At 32.6% G+C, this 22,655-nt stretch overlaps 2 protein-coding genes across 2 annotated transcripts in view; both read left to right on the top strand.

Moving 5' to 3' along the window:
* The first annotated feature begins 5,182 nt into the window (after positions 1 to 5,182).
* LOC115874167 lies at positions 5,183 to 12,320 on the top strand. The gene is made up of 4 exons (XM_030889269.1): positions 5,183 to 5,220; positions 5,945 to 6,107; positions 10,196 to 10,379; positions 11,825 to 12,320. Exons 1-4 carry the CDS (start codon positions 5,183 to 5,185, stop codon positions 12,022 to 12,024), a joined length of 585 nt encoding a protein of 194 aa, XP_030745129.1. The 3' UTR covers positions 12,025 to 12,320.
* Positions 12,321 to 14,021: 1,701 nt separating this feature from the next.
* The window catches only part of LOC115874166 (phospholipid-transporting ATPase ABCA1-like), a 63,472-nt gene continuing 54,838 nt past the window's right edge, over positions 14,022 to 22,655 (top strand). The window contains 2 exon segments of the mRNA XM_030889268.1: positions 14,022 to 14,147; positions 18,762 to 19,076. Coding sequence (XP_030745128.1) covers positions 14,121 to 14,147; positions 18,762 to 19,076 — 342 coding nt within the window. The 5' untranslated portion in view covers positions 14,022 to 14,120.

The raw sequence follows: 22,655 nt of genomic DNA, 5'->3' as shown, positions 1-22,655 counted from the left end.
TTTTTATTAGAAGAAAAAATGAAGATTGTAAAACTTAAACAGAAACTAGATATCGAAAATATTGATAAAAAAGGTGGGGTCCAGTTACACTTCAAAATATAGAAGGCGTCATGGTCCGCTACTCCCTTTATCGATTCGTGGATTGTTAATATGACCATCAAACTGTGGAAAAAACTAATGTTATGATTAACTTACTTACTCATCCGTTGGGTTTGTGTTTTGAAAATGTTTACATATATTCCAAGTCGTTGTATCAACCGAAATGTGAGTATCTGCAGAAAGTTTTACACCTATTAAGGGTTTGGGTTACTACACATTTAGTGATGCAAACAGTATTTTAGAACCATCTGATGCTAAACTAAATTCTATCTTTTATATTCGACGATGTAATGTGTGAAAAACAGATGTAATTGCCTATATTTTAGTATAATGCCAATTATTATGTGGATTCATTTTACCTAGCCCAGACATACTCACGAGTTCCCAAACAATTAGTGCGATAATGCTAATTTAATTATTATGTTTTAAACAGGGATGAAAAATGAATCACGTCATATTTATTCTGACCATGTTTCGCCTGATGTAACATTTAATCAATTTCAAGAGATGTGTGCAAAATGTTGGAACGATAAGTATGGTTTTTAGTTATCGATAAAGATAGTGATTTAAACCCTGGAAGATATCGTGTAGGGTTCGATAGCTATATATTAATAGAGTAATCTTAATTAAAGTCAATTTGACAACTAAACGATATAGTAGTAGGCCAAAGCCAAAATGAACGAGGAAATTTATTTGAAACGCAAATTAGTCGAAGCTACAGATGCTGTTCGAAAAAATTTAAACAAATTAAATCTGCAAGCGTACACGATAAAATTGAATTAGAGAAATTTTACGAACCGATTAGTACACCGTTAACATCTATATCCAATGTTATTAAAAACAAAAAAGTTTGAAACCAAAATATGATCAAATAAGTATGGGTACATAAACTGAAAGTGTAAGTACAACCACACAGACAGCATTTACGGAGCGTGCACCAAAAGAAACGTCAACTCCATTGATAAAACCACGGAAGCCTCTCTTGGATGAATCGAGTATACATAGACACACGCTTGATGAAAGGTTTGTTACACCACCACCCTCAAATACTTCTGCAATGACATCTAGTGACTACACAGTGGAATCTCCGGACAGTGTAATTCAATCTTATCTAAACGAATTTACGGCTAAACCATCTTTATTTGACAATATTTATGGGTTCGACGTGAAAAGTTGAAGAACAAATATGTGATGTATATGGGTAAAATGGAAATACGTTTTCCACCTGGTAATGTTGTTCTTGTGGACAAAAATAATAAAATTAGCGAATTTCAAGGGAACTCTGAACTTCACGACCTACTTTTCTTGAGAAATCCACCACCATTGGGTAATGAAGGTGAAATGGATCCCGAAGTTATCGAAGATTATAAATCAATTTTGCAGCTGACAGAAGCACCGTATACAGACTATAATAAAAAAAGGGTTGAGAGCAAGGTGGAGAAAGTATACAAGTATCATAAAACCTCTAATGCAAGGAACTCGATTAGGTACTGGGATTCAGAAAAATAATTCAAAGGGTAGCTTACCCCTCCAAAAACGTGTCATTTCGGAAAAAGTGAATTATGTATATTGGAATAAACCGAAAGAGTTAATAGATCGTTTACGATTACTCTGGAGTTCAAAGATGGCGGGACACACCGGACATGATAACGAAATAATATCTATAATTGAAGAACCCCGGGAAGAACGGGAATAATCATTAAGAAAAGCAAGTAGCAATTTTCATCAGTTCTCCAAGATACGTCTTTTAGAAAAATGGAGGTTAGCCCTGAAAAGTTAAAAATTGTCAATGAACTTCATAGACCTGCTAGAAAAATTTTCCAAGGAGGCGTACAATAATTAAGGGATATAGAGATTTGTGGCAAATAGATTTGGCTGAAATGCAACAATATAGTAGTGAAAATAATTGTTATCGTTACATATTAGTGTGTATAAATTGCTATTCTAAATATATGTACACTAGACCTGTCAAGAATAAAACTTGAGTTGAAGTTACCAAGGCGATGAGGGATATTATTACAGAAGCAGGGTATGCACCAAGTAATCTACAAAGAGACCAAGGAAAGGAATTTTCAATAGAACTTTTCTAGCTATGGTTGAAGAATACAATATTAATCATTATTTTACATTCAGTACCAAAAAAGCTGAAATTGTAGAACGAGTAATAAGAACACTTAAGAATTATTTATATAAGGAGTTTTCAGCTAGAGGTTCATACCAATGGCTAAAACTTTTACCTACTGTAACGAAGACGTAGAATAATAAGAAACACCGCACCACCTAAATGAAACCGGTTGATGTTAATCCTAACACACGTATTGACGCTTACAATCACATAAAAATTGTACCTAAAATTTCAATTTAACAGTTGTAAAAAATATATAAAAAAAAAAAAAAAAAAAGTATTTCTTTTGATAAGGGATAATCGTCATGGTCAACTGAACAGTTTAAAGTTGCTAAAGTTAACATCACCCAGCCACCGACATACATCCTAGAATCAGTAGAAGGTCAACCAATTAAGGGATGTTTTATGAGGCCGAATTACAGAAGACAAAGTCCCCTGGTATTTATCTAGTTGGAAGAATACTGTGTAACCGACAGAAAAAAATAAAGTTAAGCAATTTTATGTAAAGCGGTTAGGCTTTCCATCCAGGTTTAACTCATGGATTGATTCTTCTGATATTATTTAAAATTTATAATATGTTTCATTTGTAACATATTAAAAAATCAACACATTTTTTAAATCGTATTTCATTTAAATAAACCTACATTTATTACTATATTTTTTTATTTCACATTTTAAGTTAATATATGTTCAGAGATATCCGTCAAACGCCTAGTATCCTTAAACTTATTCAGCTGGTCTTCCAGAATTGCAATACTCGTCACGTATTTGGGCTTATTGTGTTCTATCTCAGATTCCAACTTTGCCAATATTAGAGTCATAAAATCCTTAGTTGTTATACGAGTATAAAGGTCTAGGCTCAAAGTGTATTTTATAATCCGCATATTGCATTGTAACTGCATCAGCCTTATCTATTGGCTCACTAAGGTTTATTATCTGTTTCTTCTTGAATGTTATAGTCGCCACTGAGTGTTAATTTATATCCAATCCCGGGTATGCTGCGCAACACTTCAACTGTTTTATGTATTTTATCATCTGCATATTGCATTGCAAATGCATCAACCTTATCTATTGGCTCACTAAGGTACATTCTTCGTTCTCCTTGAATGTTATAGTCACCACTGGGTGTTAATTTATATCCAATTTCTGGCATGCTGCGCAACACTTCTACAGTATCATGAATATTCTTAAGACCGAATTTATCAATTGTTTTGTTAGTCGCCATCTCTGAACTAAACTGTTTTCTACGGAAGTACTATTATTATATGAATTTATTATTATGTGGAGTAACACCTCCTGTTGTTCAATTTTAATAATATGATTTACTCTTTTCTCTAACACGATAATCCTTTGGATGTTTTCTCAAGTGTTTTTCTTCCACAAGTTTTTATCGCGTTTATCATTTTCTCTTCCACATCATTATTCAATATATTTGCAAATGTTTTGTTCAATTGAACAAGTTCCTTGTCAATATATTGTTTTGTTATAGCATCTGTCTTATCTCTAGGATGAGCGACATTCGTTAAACGTTTTGAGTTATGTCGTAATCTCCACTGGATGTTAATTTAAATCCTATTCCAGAAGCACCACGTATTGTACGCACTTTGATATTTTCTATGTCCAAACTTGTCAACTGTATTGTTAACAGGGTTTTCATATTCAACTATATAACTAAAAATATTTTCAGTAATTGTTCTACTTATATAAATATATATAATAAAAAAACAGGGTGATAGTAGTAGTACATATTTATTAATACAAATTTGTTTTCATGGTAAATATATAATGTGTGGGTATAAAATGTATTAGCCTAGGCTAGCTGCTACATCGACTTCCATGTTATCTACTGTGTCAACATCGAATCGAGACACCTACTGGTTCCTGTCTCTTTGTAATGCCAATTGATGGTTGCAGCCCTCTCCATAGAGGAGATATTTCTTAGAAATATCATCTGGGATATGTGGAATTCTAAGTAAAAACCTTCTTAAATCTTCCTCCACCATTTCAGAGCAAAATGTATCCAGACTAATGCTACCATATACATACTTTTCACACAAATGTGCTCCAATACGATAGTTTATTGAGGTTTTAAGGTATTTAATATATTTCATCATCATCATTGGTTCCAAGAAGACTTAGGAATTTCAGGGTGTCGCTAACATATTTTCCTCTAATTGTACAGCTAATTTATAAACGTGTAACATTTGGCCTTCATCGTATGCATTAGAATCATACTTTTCAGTGACAACGTCGCACATCTTAAACAAGAATACATATGTGAGTATTCAATGAATGTAATTATTACAAGTTACTAACATTTTGTATTACATTTTTTTTAATATTATATTAATAAATGTTTACCCAACACACAAAAATTAAGGAGGGCTCTAGTATTTCCACCAGCTAATACCGAACTCTGCTCTAAATAACATAAATAATATTTATCATCGAATTTATTTATGAGCTGTACTAGATCATCTGTGAAAGTCTGAACAACACGTTTTGGTAGAAATGATTTGAATGTTAAGTTACTTGTTTTATCGTGTAATGTTGCTAGAATTGTTTTTCCAAAAACGTGTTGTCATCGACACCATATTTTTAATAATATATATTTTCCACTGTCAACGATGATATGGATTTACTTTCGACTAATTCAATTTCTTCAAGCTTTTTATTAATTTGTTCAAATGTATTCTTTGAAATACTCATTTTAAAAAAATGTAATAAATATTTGAAAAACTTTTACGCAATATAACTTCAAACACTTTTGAATACACCACACAACGTTTCTTTGGAATGTATACACACATCGACTTGTTAATTTTACAAGATTCTATATCTAAATACGTTTCCATGAAAGTCGCTTTATATACACAATGTTAAACTACCCCCCACCTTGGTAGCCTAGAAGAACATTCATGGTGACTAATTTCAAAGACATCTGAAAGTCAATCTTACATGTCGTTCAAGATTGTCCATCAAGCTCCTTGTGAAGGGTACACAAACGCATTTCAAATACATCTGAAAGTCAACCTTAAAGGTCGTTTAAGGTCTCACAACAAGGTTCTTTCTGGAATCACTCAAGGAGGTTTGAAAGCCACATATGTCAAGGTCAAGCGAACTGCGCATGTGGAGGAGCCCAATCGGCTAATATCTCCTACTAATCGAGACCCACTAGAATGGACTCGTACATACGAGAACATTCGAAAACCTTCTCTATGCGCCTAACGATCTTTGGACTATTCTAGATTTCTTTTACCTGTCGGTATAAAAGCCGGCGGCAGTGGCCTAGAGAGGGCAGTTATAAATATACAGTTGACGCGCTAAAATTCAAAATAAATTTTAGTTATAAAACCGTTTGTAAATAGTTCTATAAGTCGTTTATCGTTATTAGTTTTGTTAATTAGTGTTAAATAAATAGTGTTTAAATAAATTGTGACTTTCTATCCACACGGAACCGACGAAAAACGTAACATTATCATACTAAAATCTATATATATCTAGATGAAACTACCCCTCAAATATTACCAAGTTATATAATAATATCGCCATATTGTTTTTTCTCATTGTGAGATAAATGTGAGAAAATTTTATCCAGTTTGTATGCTAATGGAAATTCCTGCTTTACTTTATCATCATCATTACAAATGATTAATTCGGCGCGAACGAAGTCGCGGGTACACGCTAGTCTAGTATACTATAATTTGTTTAATTCCTTAGATGTCCAGTAGACGACAAATTGATATCGAGGTTCAGAGGATCCTGGTCGGAAGCCGGAGTCTACGAGACCCAGGTTTTCGCCTACATGAAAACATTCCGATTTACAGGATCACCAGCGTTGTACATTGAGTGCGACGTTAGAATGTGCCACGGAAGATGTCCGGTAAGCAACAAATACACTTCTTAAACAAGAAAATACAGTTTATGTTGGAACCTTCATGTTACAATATAAAACTAACTAAACGAAACATGTTATAAAATAAAACACCAAAAGAGTATACAGGGTGAGTCTTAAATAAGCGCAAATAATTTAGTAGGTAGTATATTTCGACACCAGTTTGATCATGAGGTTTTTGTGCGAAAAACAAAGGGTATAGCCGGATTAATATGGGAAATCGGCCCCCGCGGCTTTTTTAACTCGCACTCAGTCAGCGGATCAATTTGGTGTCGAATGAAAAATAATTCATTAAAAATATTTAAATGTCAACATTTTGTTTTTCGTTTAGTTTTGTTTTTCCATTTCATTTTTATTTTTGATAGTAAAATTCAAAATTAATTAATGATGATTTTTTTAAAATTCTTAGAAGTCTAAGATGAAAAAAAAATTGGCATACTAAAATATGTCAATATCTCGAAAACTGCAACTTTGACTGATTTTGATGTTATTATAAACTAGGTTTTTCCCGCGACTACGTTCGCGTTACACCTCGAATGATTGATGCATTGATTTAAATGATTTCTTACTTGTATATAGTATTGGGGTGAACCTTACAAACGCCCTATTTAAACTATGTTTTAAGAGTTTTAGAGCTACTCATATTTCATATGAAAGTTAATACCATATGATCGATATTCTGATACTATACAGGGCAAGTCTCGAATAAGTGCAAATATTTTCTAGGGTCATTGGTAGATCCTCGATAAAAGAAACATAAAAAATATATTTTCTCTTTACCGTTTTTCAAATAACTCCAAAATAGCTGAGTTACCACTTTAAAAATTTCCAAACAAAAATATTTTTGCTTAAAATTTTGAGAACCACTGCAGCTCTTCGGGTTTTGCTGTCTTGTAAATTTAATCTACCTCTCTATCTATGTTGCTACATTATCAAGAAATTATGGTTTTAACTAAAAACTAAAAAATACAAAAGGTTTTTGCAAAAATTCCAAATACAAAAAAAAATCTGCGAAAACTCATATAATCGTGTTTCTGGGGTCAAATATACCTACTACCGCTAAGAATAATTGTAACTTATTTAAGACCTCGCTCGACAAAAATCGATATTGTTATTTTTGACTTCTATTACATATTTTTTAACTCTGTAATTTATAAAAAGCTGTCAATATTCCACCAATTTCAAGAGGATTTTATTCTCCTTTAAATATTATTATGTACTTAAGAAAATTCGAAAAATTTAAAAAAAAACCGTTTTTATTTTTTCATCGCCTGTATATGACTTTATGGCACACTTTGTATACCAAAATAAAACTTTGATTAGAGCCATCTGAAATAAAAAATCTTTAATAATTCTAGAAGTTATCGATATCAAAGTATTTCAAAGAAGTTCAATTTTGGGCCACAAAATGATTTTGAAATCTTGCTTTTTAACACTTTCTTTCAATTTTTTAACTACTTCCATTGACTGAAACTACTTATGTATGGTTGGATAGAGGGTGGATGGCGATCTTCCAGGGCGGTTTCATTCTTATTTATATATAGATTATTTACGAAATCGAACCAAAGTCAATTTCAAAGAAATTTTGCAAAATCTGAAAAAATAAAATCTCCAAAATAATAAATAGTGAAATAATGATTTACCCTCTATAGATAGAAGCCCTACCCATGGTCCCATATAAACTGTATTACTAAAATAAATAGTTTTTAGGTCATGGTTTTCAAAACGAACATTTGAAATTTTCAAATTGTCGCTTTACTTAATATAATACCCCTTTGATATTTTTTTTATTTTTCATCTCTTTTATTTATTAAGAGCACTAATACTCCATTTATGGTTATTTTTTATTCCTGAAGGATAATTGAAGAAGAAATATAGGAAGTTTATATTATTGATGTGTCACTAAATAAACCCTTGTATAAAATTCCTTTATATTGCTAGATGTTATAGTAATGCATTTTCGTATAGCAAACTTTCATTCCTCATTCTAATTCCTAATCATAAATTTACAAAACTGCTTTATCCAAATCATTAACTCATGTCTCTTTAAATGATCCCTTGTAAATTTTTATGTGTATAATCCAGAGGTCACCAAGTTCTATATAAATTTTACCAACTCTACCCATTTATTGATGAATTTCAAAACCCTCTAATTCTCTTTGTAGGATTTCATTCTTCTAGACCACATAGTAAGGAATTTTCATACAACAAATTGTTCCGACATAATTTTTAATCATAATTAAGAGGATGAATTTCCTAAAACGCTTTGTGTAGCTAATTCACTATATAATGTCGTTTAAACGAACCTTGTTCTAATATTTATGTATCTGAAGCTGGCTGTATGAACTCACTCCTAAAACATCTAAAAACTTGATATATAATCTAACTGACAAGCCAGTGACAATGACAAATAATTCTATTTCTGAGGTATTGTGTGTAGGTGTTTTCCAGGTATGTTTAAGTCGATTTACACAAAGAAATAGCCATTCAACAATTTAAAAATACTTAATAACAAATCTAGACATATATACCTTTCATTTAAAACCAGTTTCATTAGCTACTGTAATTTGGAGTTACGATTTTAAAATTTTAACCCTCCCATACCCCCTTCTTCTCAACTCCTCCCACCAAAAACTAATGGCTAGGATTCTCAGTGCCACAGTATTTTTATTTTGTGCCAAATTTGGTTAAATCGGTTCAGCGGTTTTTGAGTTATCGTGTTACAGACGGCAGACAGACAGACAGACAGACAGACAGCACGAAAATATTTTGTATTTAGGTCATTTATGACCCAAATAACTCATTTTGAGTGAAATTAAAAAACTTTTTTTTGCCGATCCTAATAGCCTACCATACCTATTGGTATGGTCGGCTAATTCGTATATCGTCGCTATGATCGTAATTCTTAAGCGAAAAGCTGATTCTTAGCGGAGGAAAGAAAATTAAAATCTTCATTTTTTAACCTTCCCGAAATATGTCACTCACTATAAATCATCAGAAAATGTCTTTTATACTTCTTTACACTCAGGAATTTTTTGGAAGGTGGTGGAACGATAATATAAAAATTAAAAAGTCATTTTTTTTTTCTAAAATCTTCTCGGACTGATTTTTTTATAATAATCTTTATGTTTATTCCTGGCAACGATGTATTTTCAATGAAAAAAATATTTTTTACCCACTTTATTAAACTAAACAAAAATATAAGTTAGTTAAAAACCTTTGTTAAAAACAGAAGATTTTTGAAAAAAAAATGAGTTCATGAGTTATTTTTGATATTGTTCCACCACTTCAAAAAATTCTAAAAATTCTTGAGTGTAAAGGAGTATAAAAGACATTTTCTGACGATTTTTAGTGAGTGACATATTTCACAAAGGCTAAAAAAATGAAGATTTTAATTTTCTTTCTTCGGCTAAAAATCCTCTTTTCGTTTAAGAATCATAATCATATCTATTATTTTCATGTCTTAGACTTCGTAAAAAAATCATCATTAATTAATTTTGAACATTACTATAAAAATAAACATAAAAATGAAAAAAAAAACAGGTATTTTTGAAAATCTCGAAAATCGTTTGAGTTAAAGAGCTAAAAATTTAGGTAAATTATTTTGATTTGACACCAATTCGATCCCTTGAGTGGGAGTCAAAAAAGCCGAGGGGCAGATTTCCTATATTAATCCGGCTATACCCTTTTGCAAATTTGGATTTTTTTTAGTTGAAAAATCATATAATTTCTCGATAATATGGCAAAATAGGTAGTAGAATAAATTTACAATAAAGAAAACTCAGAAAAGATCCAGTGGTTTTCGTATTTTTTGGAAATTTTCAAAGTAAAATAACTCGGTTATTTTGGACCTATTTGAAAAACGGTAAAGAGAAAATATATTTGTTTTATCGAGATCTACCAGTCCCGAAAATATTTGCACTTATTTAAGACTCCCCCCTGTATTTTGCTAATCATGTTAAACGAAACGAAACATGCGTCTAGAAGTTAATATATTTGGTAAATTATGGTTAAATTTAGATTTTTTATTTTTGATAAAGAAATAATAATAAAAATAATTTTTTTCTAATCTTTAGAGTCAACCATGCCACTGGAGAAACGTCAAGAACGTGAAGAAGAGGTCTTTGGAGCTAGAAGGTCCTTCTAGTTCTACCACAGTAGCTTCGAATATCCCCTTATCGGAAAATATCAATCTTTTCCAGTCGTTGAGGGTACTACACGAAGGGGAAAGCGATCAGGAAACGAATATAACTTATATAGGTATATTTTTTTTATAAATATTTGCATTAAATGACTTTTACTTACACGACGTATACGCAATCCTCACTATAACGTAACGTTACCTTCACGTCGAGCCGCGGTCTTGCCACCACGGTAAATATTCTTAAATGACCAACAATGAAGATATTCACACTATCCGTAACGTTGCCGTCGGCGTCGTGGCAACGTCGATCTCCCATTTGCTTCATGTTTTATGTTAAGACAGCTTAAAGGTTGATTTCGCTTCTGCTTAAAGGTTGATTCTCACTATACCTTCCGTTTACAAAACATATTATATCATGTAAATGAATAGGACAATGCATACTATCCGTTCCGTTTCTCTTCGGTTCTATATCCTTTCCTTCCATACATTTTTTTGGCCGACGCGACGGACTGAAGCGTATCGGAAACAGCGTTGTCAAGTTCTTACATTTGCGCCAGCTCCGTTAACATTTTGCTAATATTTATTTATTCTTTCACCTCTTAATTAAATCTATTACCTTTTTCAAAAGATACAAGTTTTTAAAATAAAACTTTGGTAATGATATAAATTGTACAATAAAAAGTATGGAACTGATACGGAACGGAAGCTTACGTAGCGTCAATACAATAAAAATACGGAATAATATTATAGCGTCAATACAATAAAAATACGGAATGGATATGGAATGGAAACGGAAGTTATAGTGAGAATCAACCTTTAATATTCGCGCGTTCCACACTATACTGTCTTACTTAGTCTATCAGATTTTATATATTTCCTGTTGATATCAACATAATTTTAGGTCCCAACTCGTTAAATAATTTAAATAAATTTGTTTTTATTGAACTTTCTAATGTTTTTGTGGATTAGCAAAGGAACAATATAGGACAAAATTTAGTCGAAAACATGCACAGACTGAAAGTTTTAAATCATATAACATAAAATTATCTTAGAAATAAAGCTTTTAACGATGAAGAAGCTTTGAAAAATATATATTGAACTATATCGTGAATATAGAATGTAAACTACATCGTTTTAATAAGTGCATTTATTGAAATTATAATTTGTCCGTTTATGATACTCAGTTTCTATTTTTTATAAACTATTTTCTCAAGAGCAATGCTAGTTTCTACTTACTTCCAGGGTTTCAACTTTACTTTGTTTCAACGAGGTACGTTTAAGTTGAAGAGCTTTTTTGGCTTGGTTCGTTTGGTTGCTCTTGCTATTTTTATGTAATTTATTGCAATAGAATGCAATAGAAACATAGAAACTCTCGCTAATATATACAAAGAAGCCAAAGCAAGAGTAATGATATATACAAAACAACCCCAGAGTTTCCAACTGACAAAGATGTACGATAGTACCTATACCTTGTTTAGCATTAGTTTACCATCAGCGCCTATTGATATTCTTTTATAACTTTATCTGCTTTAGCTCATATTGAATTTATATTAAATTTCAGATACGAAAACAACTCCGGACACCGTATGCCTCAAAACCGGGTGGTTCTCTGCCCTTTTAGCCCTTGGTGGAGGCGCAATGTGCCTCTTGGGTGGCGCGCTTCTAGCCACCTGCACGAGAATGCGAAAAATAGCCATAGACAAAGTACTGTCCACCACCCAATTCAATGGATACATGAACCACCGGGGAAGCATCAATTAAGAGTTTAGAAATTAAGAAACACATAGAAAAGACAGTGATATTTGTGAGATTTTTTGTAATGTTTTACATGAACGTTGTGTTCCATAAGTTATTACGTAGGCTTGTTGTGTATTTGAGTGATCTTACAAGCGGATCGATAAAATTGTTCAATTGTAACAGATAGTTTCATCCTCCATTGTATTTTTTTTATACAGAGTCAGATATTGAATTAACTATGTCGTTACAATGTGATCTGTATTATTTATCTTAACATATAAAGTGCTAATAATGTGTTAATAACAGTAATTCTAGTGATATTTGTGCACGTTCACCGGCACGAAAACGAGAACTTTAAAATTTTCTTACTTTATTAAAGTGTTAACAAGGAACTTTATATCAAAAAACATCTTTGTACTTATAAATTTCAGCCGAAATATCATAAACAAACTTCCATTCAAATCTAAAACGGCAAAAATTAAAATGGCGCTCGACCTTGCCAGAGGCCTCGGGAGTTGACACATGGCTGACACACAGACAAAAGAAGAGGACGCCGACGTGCATAAAAATGTTCCGTAACTGAAATCGACAGAAATCATATAGAAATATTCAGATTTTTGTCTAGGACAGTCTAGAAGGCCATGCTTTCTGCCTGGGTAAGACCGCGCCAGAACTGTTTCCAATTTTTCGGTTTACTGTCACCCCCCTGCGATGGACTATGGAGAAAAATCTCCGAAACCGGTCGTCGAATGGCTGTTCCCTTCGGTCTGATGCAGAGAGAAACTAATAACTAAAGTGAGAGGGCTTGTGGAATAAGGCATTTCGTAGACAAGTTTATTTTGTCACCGCGCATCCCAGACGCGATAGCGTTTGGCGGTCACAAAAGGAAGTTTTCAACTTTGCAAGTTAAACATTTGACAGGATTAATTAGATTGTGAGTAGCTTTTTCTATTTCTTAGCTCTAGAAGGAGATAACTAAAATATGTTGATAATCGGAGCAAATCGGAGTAATAAATTGTTTTTGACTGAATTTGCCTGTTCTTTTAGCTTGTCAGAAGAGAAGATTATTGTCATTATTGATTATTTCAGATTCCACGATTATTCCGCATTTTATAATTTTTGTTTCGTGGTTGAGACCCAGACAAAACGTTTCCTTTAAAGGTAAGTTTATCTCGGTAATTATTTTAACAAACCTAATAGTAATAGTGAGTGCACATAATACTCGTACATTGCTAATTTAATATTTTTAATTTAAAACATTACATTCTTTTCTGATACCTATGGAACGACTAGGTATTAAACCTGGTATTATTTCCAGTAATACAAATTATTTTCTTCAACTGCTAAGTTCTTGTTATACAATAAAGACCATCAAAAACATTGAATACCTACGGGATACCGACTGATACTCTGTGCGAGCTCCAAACCGTGCTTTCCTTTTCACTCCCAACCAAGTTAGATAAAAAAGATACTGAAGATTACAGCCTTGAGTTGGAGTATGGCAAGGAGTCTGGAGTTAAATAAATTATTATGTTCCTACACAGTATTTTATTTATAGGTTTTAATGCTTTAAAGTCTAATAATAAATTTTTGGTGTCAAGAAAATAATCTAAAAAAACTACGAAGATTTCTTATTACAAACTTGAAAGATTAAGATTCGGTTCAAATATACAAATTTTTAATTTTTGGCGCCTGTATATAGGTATGAATGCAACCTACTATATCGATAATACGCTCATAGTTCGGGTTAGACGCCAAAGGCCGCGCCACTAACACAGTCTTCAAAAATTAACGTTGATCAGTCTCTCTCACTTTAGTTATTAGTGTTCTCTCTGGTCTGATGAACTTAATGCAGAAAATAAGCATATATGTAGGGTTTTTTGGCCCCTTTTTCCGCTACTCGTATTTTTGTTTATTTATTATATATACCCTACCTAAGCCTTCTTAGCTCCATCTACGGTAACGTGGATGAAGCAAGCATGGTTTAGTTTTTTTGATTGGTTTTGTTTCTTTTTTTAGATTTCCAGCTGAATTACGTACTTCAAGTATAGCTCTAGATATAAACGACTGGAAAACCAACTTGGTGTTTCCTGTATATCAATCAACCGGCCCGAGATCATATGCCAATGCCACTGGAGCGATTCCAAGTAAGTGTCCGTTCTGTTGATCTCCGAAATAATTAAACATAAAGGCCCATGAATCCTATTGTAGTCGTAGCCAACAACTTATGTAAATGTTAAGAATGAAAATTGTTGTAAAGGTTAAGAATGAAGAATAAAAGCTCCACATTGTATTTTAGAAAAACTTATTTGAAATTGTTTAAAGAACTCCTAAAAATGAAGTAAATTGTGGATTTTTGGCCACTGGAAGAGAATCTACAAAACAATAAAGTTATTTTTTGTAAACACCACTGCGTTAAATCCAAACGGATTTTAGCTGGTCAGTGATATTTTACTAGTAAAACAAATTTGCCTAACTTTGAATGTGGTAGACAATGATTAAGTATTGAAACTAAAAGAATTTTTTACTTCCATTGTCTATTTATTTTTGATTTGGTTTGGTTTGGTTTGGTTAACACAACGTTTCGGTCTGAAGGATCACTATACTTGATAACAGTCAGTGATTCCTCTGATCGAAACGTTGTGTTAATCAAAAATAAATAAAGATAATGGAAGTAAAAAATTCTTTTAGTTTCAAAATGCTTAACGTTTCAGGATATACAGGGTGGTCCGAACTGTATTCCGGAAACTTCGGCAACAAATTCTGCAGGTAAAAGTAAGTAAAAAAGTTCTTATAAATGCATGTCCTAAAATGCTTTGCTCTCGTACTTGTAGAGGGCGCCACCTACATATTTTTTAACTGGTTTGAAGAGTAATAACTTTTCGCTCGTACCTGTATAAAACTACCCATATAACACACAATATCCGCAGGATATTCACAGAATGTCAGAATGTCCCATTATAAGATCATCTTATAAAGACATCTATAGGATATCCTCCAGACATCCTGAAATCCTATAGATGTCTCAGAATAGAATATCCTATGGATATCTCTGTCGTATGTCTAATGTACAGCTGGTTCCAATAAAATTGAATACGATTTAAAACATATTTTTATTATTCCGGGCAGTATATTCTATGATACCAGTCACCCATTTCTCTATTCATGTCATGCTGACGTTCTGAAAAATTTATTTGCCACTTTGTCAAAAGAAAAGTTGTTTTATACAATGTCACAATAACCTTAACATATCAAAATACTTGACACATAAATATACACTGCCCAAATATTTGAAAAAATGTGCAAGAGTCGTATTCATTCATTTTTTGGAAACCAGCTGTACATCCAGCTGAGATATCCAAACATGCTCATGATAATAAAATATCCTAATAATATCGTCCAGATATTTAGGAAAAATAAATAATGTACTACTTTTTATATTACATAAAATGCAATAAACCATACAGATAGATATGTATTACGTCAAGGCAACAAAATATTCTGTTGGTATCTTCTGGATAATCTGGATATTTATGAGCTTGGCCACTCCCAGTAATATAGAGAATTTAAAACGCCCGCGCAAAAAATTTCCCACAATCCATCTCGACAGTTGTTTGTTTTTGCATCGTGTATTATTCAGTTCTTTGATTTAGTGAAATTCGAGGTGAATTCGGTCGTTTGTCGATATTGAATGGGCTTAAAAATGACTGAAACTAACAAAACTGGTTGAGTTTGACTTAGTTTTTTCTTATACTCCTAGTTCTAGCCTTGTTCTAGCAGAAATTCTATCCTAACATCAACTAATGTCGAAAAACGACGAAAGACTCAGGGTCTCACAATGAAAAATTTTGATGACAAAATTATAGGTGAAAATTTGTTGAAAAGCGCTTGTTCTTTATCCCTAAACCCATTTTCGTGTGTGATCTCTTCAAACAGAAACCCTATTTTTGTGTTTAAATTTTTGAGTTTCTGGAATGTGTGGTGTTAGAAATTATATACCTGTATCTTGTGTGCTAACTTTGATGTAAACTGTTGCTGCTAGACCATTTTTTTAGAATTTAGAATGAGTGGGAGGGGGGTTAATCACTTCGACCTTACAGATCCATTTTGTCCCCATTTCTTGAATCATAACTCATCATACAGTCCCAGGGCTTTTGACTAAAAAGCTAGTATCTGGGACGGTTTTTATAGAAGGGTAGTTCTCCATCTCCAATATCAAGTCGTACCAAAATTCATGGCACGAATGGTTACTGTCGTCTCGGCACTCAGTGATGAGGTGTACTGGTGTTTCACTCTTCCCCACAGAATCTGCATTCGCCGTTTCTTCTTAGTTTCAATCTACTGAGGTGTTCATTGAGGAGACAGTGTCCTGTTAAAAACCCCGTGACAATCCGAAGATTGTTCTTACTCAGACCCAGGAAGATCTGTGATTTTTCTTGATCATAAGCCCTCAGAAATGCTAGACCATAGAACACACTAAGCTAGACATAAACTGCTAGACTCCATAAAGGGTAGTATAATCTGGTATAATACCATACGATCGAAAAAAACGGCGTCAGAGGTGGCTTGGAAATGAAGATTGCTGTTATTTTGTATGTAAAATTATATGGGGAATGTCATCGATCGTAATTTTCAAGCCAATTGAACGCCGTATTTTTTTCGATGGTATAGTATAAATTGAAAGCTCTATTAACTCATACAAATAAACTTCTAAATTTTGACGCAAAATTCATTGACATAATTGTAGGTATATCTTAGAGCTGTTAATAAAAATATCAATGAATAACGTCAAATGTGGCTAAATAAAAACTAAATCGCGAACGTTTTTACTATAAACTAAGGATGAAGTTTTGTCAAATAACAGTCCTCATATAATGTCCTTAAAATATTCTATAATGCTCCCAACATCATCCTTGTATTATCCTAGAAATATCCCAAATAATCGTAAAAGGCTTGCCTAGGGATGTCTTGAAGATGACTTTTTGTCCCATCTGGATATCCCATAAATATCCCTCTGGTTTTTAGATATCCCTAAGATATTTACTATATCCTTTGGTGGATATCCTCCAAGATATCTATAGGATTGTGTTGTGTTATATGGGTAGTTAGGTAAAAAATATGCATTTACGACATTTTTTACGTAAAAAAGGTCTCTTGGTAAAAATCGCTACGAGTAATGGTTCTCGAGATATTTGGAATCGAAATTACCAATACCTGACATCATTGACTTAAATTACACATTTGACTAAATAGTTATTAGACTAAAATCATAAATTTGAAATTTTTTTGTGCCGAAAGTTCAACAGAAACTGTTTTATCACCATTTTTTCGAAGAAAAATTTATTATTAGTTTAAAAAAATAAAAGCTCCCAAATTTGTCATTTCAGTCAAATAAAATCGCAAATAACTATCTACTCAACATATGTTTATTTTTTAGTCAATAATGACATGTATGGAATGGACTATTTCCATTGTAAATATCTTGAGAACGGTTGCGTAGCGATTTTTTACCAAGAGACATTTTTTTACGAAAATCCTGAAACGAAAATGTATATTTTTGGCTATACTTAAACTGCCGTTAAACAGTAGCTTACTAAAATGCCGTAATAGGTATGACGTCGTTGATGTGACGCACTTGACGGCTTTATAAAATATAGGAATTTTATAAGGACTAACCAACGCTATCCACCCCACCAAATAACCAACGCAACTAACCTCGACACTGATAAAAAAATTTAAAAAACAAATATAAATTAGTAAAAACCAACCAACCCCACCAAATAACCAACTAACCAATGAATTAACACCCTCCAAATAATCACCCTAACCAACCCGCCAAATAACTAAACCAATCCAACCAAAAAGTCCAATGCAATAAGATCACGCTATAAGCAAAAAAAATATAAAAAAGTCTTGGTCAGCGTGATATTTGAACCTCGGACCATCCGCTCACGAACCGATAGCCTCAGCGACGGAGCCACATGTGCTCTTGCAATATGCTTATGGCTAGGCATTACTTTCCGCCGACATGAACGTCACAATATCTATTAACGGCATTTTAGTAGGCTACAGTTTAAGGGCTGTTTAAGTACATCGTATATTTTTTTCACTAAGTAGTTTTATGCAGCTACGGACAAACAGTTTCAAAGCAGTTAAAACACATGTCCCTTACAAATAAGTCATATTGACATCAAAATCAAATTTCTCAATGTCATATTGACATCAATATTCAAATGTCAAAAACTCCCCAGACGCCAATTTTCATCCAAATATTGACGTTACTTCCAGAAATTATTTGGAAAAATCAAAATAAAAAATGAAGCACTTCTAGACCCCTGAATCTCCTGAAACTAAGCTTTTTTAGGATATGCATTTATAAAAACTTTTTCAATTATTTTTTATCAGTAAAATATGCTGCCGAAGTTTCCGGAATACAGTTCGGATCTGTCATCAGAAGCAAAAAATGCAAATAAACAAAGAAAAAATATATTTTAAATTTCTAAATACAACTATTCAAGAACACTTTATAGTTTTTAGAAGATACCTACCTCTAATGGCCAAACCGTTGACATCGTTTTTTGCTGACAATATGGTTACCGTTTGAATTCAACGCCAGTGATGTTTACAAAAATAACTTTTTTCATTTTTTAGATATTCTTAGATATTCTTCCAGTGGTAAAAAACAGAATTATTTTAAGAAATAAACCCTGTCACAAAGGTATAGAGACATTATTTAGTTTTTCTTTTTTTTTTTTTTTTCGACTACTACAACGAAGGTTTTCTTTCACTCCAGCACATCGTCTCTCATTCTCTACTCTTCTGATAAAAAAAGGAATTACTATTCCCGATTTAACGACTCCCGCTGGCATAGCAAGCTTGATTTTACAATTACAGTTGAACAACATCAAAATTACCAGCTTTTTTATATGAGGAGATTTCCTTATGCCCATTGGCAAAACGATCCGCTGTTGACACCGCTGAAAAGTTTCGTCGGTATCATTATCATGTTGAGTTTTGTTTACACCTGCATCAACACAGTGAAGGCCGTCACAGCCGAAAAAGAAAAGCAACTAAAGGTATGTTATTATATGGTTATTATAAGTAATATGAAAACGATTGTCTAACTTTATTTTTGACCTTGAATCAATATTTAGCAGGTGGAGGACATATACGTATTACTTTTTACAAATATACTCAGCCTAATCTCCAAAAAGTGAAGCCCAAACAGTGAAAGAGAAATATGGAATTCTGCATGAGTCTATTTCACCCGGATATTCATTTAACTGCGCATGCCTTACCTGAAGAAGTTTTCATTGGTCGATGTTTTTAGAGGGAAGTGGTTGACTGACATTTCACCTAACCTTCAATTTTATTTATATTTTTATTGTTTATAACACATTATCATGTAGTTGGAAAAATATCAAAAAATAGTTGAAAACAATAAACTAAACAAAACCACTCTTTCACGCGCACAAATAAAAAGTAATCCAAACAGAACTAAAACAACAATCAATCGGAGTTTGGCGCAATCGCTGTTCAATCCATATCCGGGTGAAATAGACTTATGCAGCATTAATATGGAGCTGAGTTATGTTGTCTTTTTCTTACGGCAGGGAAACAGCACACGGGGTTAAATAGGGAACACTGAGTATATATAGTTATATGTATATGGTGGAGGATCACTGGAGACTTTTGGTAGTTTATTTATTATTATACCGGGTGCGTCTCGAAAGTAGCTCACTCCTATAATTTTTTTAATTCTTCAGATAAAAAAAAACGGGATTTGGTATATGACATAAAATAGGGTTGATTAACGTACTCAATTGTTTTCGGTCACTTCCTGTTTCACCGGAAATGACTACAACTTTTGATTTTTAAATAGCACCCTCAGTATATTTTTACCTTATTCGATAGAAAATGACACTCTGAATATCATATCATATGATAACATTATAAATAACATATCATATGTCAACTTTTGACATTTTAGCTTAAAACGAAATTGTATTCTAAATTTCAATCTAGAGTGCCATAACACTAATTTTTAATCAAAGAGCCTTGGAAAAATAGTTTTGATCGTCTAATGTTTTGAGTGTCGTGTCCTGGCCAGTTAAAAGATGCCCAAATCGTATTTTTAATCATATCTCAATTTTTTCAAATAGAACGAGGGTAGCTCGTTAGCATATGTACAGGCTGTCCCAGAAATAAGTACAAGTATTTTAACTGGTAGTATAAGTTCAGCCTCAGAAACACGCCTACCTATGAGTTTTTTTTCGCGAAAAAAAATGATGGAATTTTTTTTAGTTTTTAATTTAAAAACATAATTTCTTGAAAATGTGACACCATAGGTATTTGATTAAATTTACAAGAAAGAAAATCCAGAAAAGATCCAGTGGTTCTCAAAATTTTAGCAAAAAATCTTTTTAAAATTCTCATAGTAAAATAACTCCGTGATTTTGGACTTATTTGAAAAACGATAAAGAGAAAATATGTTTCTTTTATCGAGATCTACTACCCCTTAAAATACTTGCACTTATTTCTGGGACACCCTGTATATATATAGTGTATAATCTATTACAGCAACATTTTTCGTAAACGTCTACTTGTGCGGTTTGAAATTTTGATGCAAAATCTGGAAGAATATAAAGAATATAATAATAGAAGATATATATCAACCCAACTTTTATCTCTTCTCAATATATTTGATTTGTTATTAAGCTGTCTATATCACTGTCTTACACGTCAAAATTCCGACCACCACTGTTGCCAACTTAGCGGATTTGCCGCTAGATCTAGCGGTTTTTTTTCGGTTTAGCGGGAAAAAAATTTTTTAGATTGTTTAGATTAGATTTTTGAATAATAAATGTGTAAAATTGACACAAAAATTATTACATAAATTTTAAAAAACGATTTTTTTTGAAAATTTGCACAAATAGTCATGTAATTATTCTATATTCTTAAAGTACCTAGGTCTAGAATCGCCTAGAATCTTCGAAGTCTCCTTGAATCTCTCTCTCATCTAGAGTTGCCAGACGTCCGGGATTTACGGGAAAATTCAGAATTTCAGTATGTTGTCCGTTTTTTTTTCGATCATACGGTACCTTTTATTATGTTTTTGGTTTGGTTTGGTTGGTTGTTATTATATAAAGAATATAATAATAGAAGAAATATATCAACCCAACTTTTATCTCTTCTCAATATATTTGATTTGTCATTAAGCTGTCTATATCACTGTCTTACACGTCAAAATTCCGATCACCACTGTTGCCAACTTAGCGGATTTGCCGCTAGATCTAGCGGTTTTTTTCGGTTTAGCGGGAAAAAAATTAATTTAGCGGCTAGCGGTTTTTTTAGCGGTTTAGATTTTTGAATAATAAATGTGTAAAATTGACACAAAAATTATTACATTAATAAACGATTTTTTTTGAAAATTTGCACAAATAGTCATGTAATTATTATATATTCTTAAAGTACCTAGGTCTAGAATCGCCTAGAATCTTCGAAGTCTCCTTGAATCTCTCTCTCATCCAGAGTTGCCAGACGTCCGGGATTTACGGGAAAATTCAGAATTTCAGTATGTTGTCCGTTTTTTTTTCGATCATACGGTACCTTTTATTATGTCTTTTTTTGTATTTGTGTCAATTGGCTTGGACGCGGTTTAAGATCCTTCCCAAGCAGCATTTAGACGTCGGGACAACGTTGTGTCAGGCGACCCAACGTCGGGGCGAAACGTCGGCACAACCTCGTGCCAACCCTAGTCTGCACTAGTTTGGAGAATAATTTTTGTGTCGAAACCACGTTGGATACCGACGCCGGCGTTGGCCAGCAGCCTAATTTAGTACAAACTGCAACGTTGTTTAAAATCCTAATTCACAGAAATACAAAATTATAATAAATATGGCGTCTAAGTCGCGTTTTGTCCTAAATTGAGATAATTATGGTAAAAATATTATTTTTATGATTTAGTTAGAGACATATGCCAGATGGCAGTAAAGGAAATCAAAACAAAAGTATTTAACTGTGTGGAGGATGTTTGAAGATCATAATTATTGAAACACTTTAACCGACTCGTTGTTACTTGTTACCCAAGGCAAAAAAGTTAAACGCAAACAACTTTATTGATAAATGTACTGTTTCTACTTAGAAAAATTCTAATGGGCCTTAAAATTAAAGAAGTTTTAAAAAATTTCTTGATTTTTTTTTTTTAGTAAAATGAGAATAATTTATTCGCAGTCGAAAAATTGTTTCCGCGTGTTGTTTACAAGATTTTCTTATTCAACAACATGGCGGCTGTCAGTTTGTTGTTTTGGAGATTAAGATGGAGTAGTTCGAGTAGTCGCATACTGGACTAATAAAGTCGCAGTTCAGCCTTAACAACTAGGTAGTTTACTAGTCGCAAGATTCCCTAATTTAGTCATCCTAGAGTCTAGCTTGTGCCGCCCTCTATATTCTAAATAAACGAGGGAGTGGATAAAGTATCGGTAATATGTCGATGTACATTTAAATTTAGTTTTATATGTACCTTTCTTATGTCCCACTTTAATTAAGTATTTTTTATAAAAACAAAAACAGCACTGAACTGTCTGACTGAACAGAACAATGAAGTGAAAATTTAAGATTTAAGGTTATGGTTCAATACAGTTGAAAAAAGGTAG

The sequence above is a fragment of the Sitophilus oryzae genome, unplaced genomic scaffold, assembly GCF_002938485.1.
Source record: "Sitophilus oryzae breed Bouriz unplaced genomic scaffold, Soryzae_2.0 scaffold_1234_pilon_pilon, whole genome shotgun sequence".
In the NCBI taxonomy this organism is placed as follows: Eukaryota; Metazoa; Arthropoda; class Insecta; order Coleoptera; family Curculionidae; genus Sitophilus; species Sitophilus oryzae.
This window is presented reverse-complemented; position numbering and strand designations above follow the sequence as displayed.

Coding starts and splice junctions, on each gene's coding strand:
- LOC115874167 (XM_030889269.1), top strand. CDS start 5,183: ATGTCGTTCAAGATTGTCCATCAAGCTCCTTGTGAAGG. Junction 6,108..10,195: donor TGTGCCACGGAAGATGTCCG/GTAAGCAACAAA, acceptor TCTAATCTTTAG/AGTCAACCATGCCACTGGAG. Junction 10,380..11,824: donor AACGAATATAACTTATATAG/GTATATTTTTTT, acceptor ATTAAATTTCAG/ATACGAAAACAACTCCGGAC.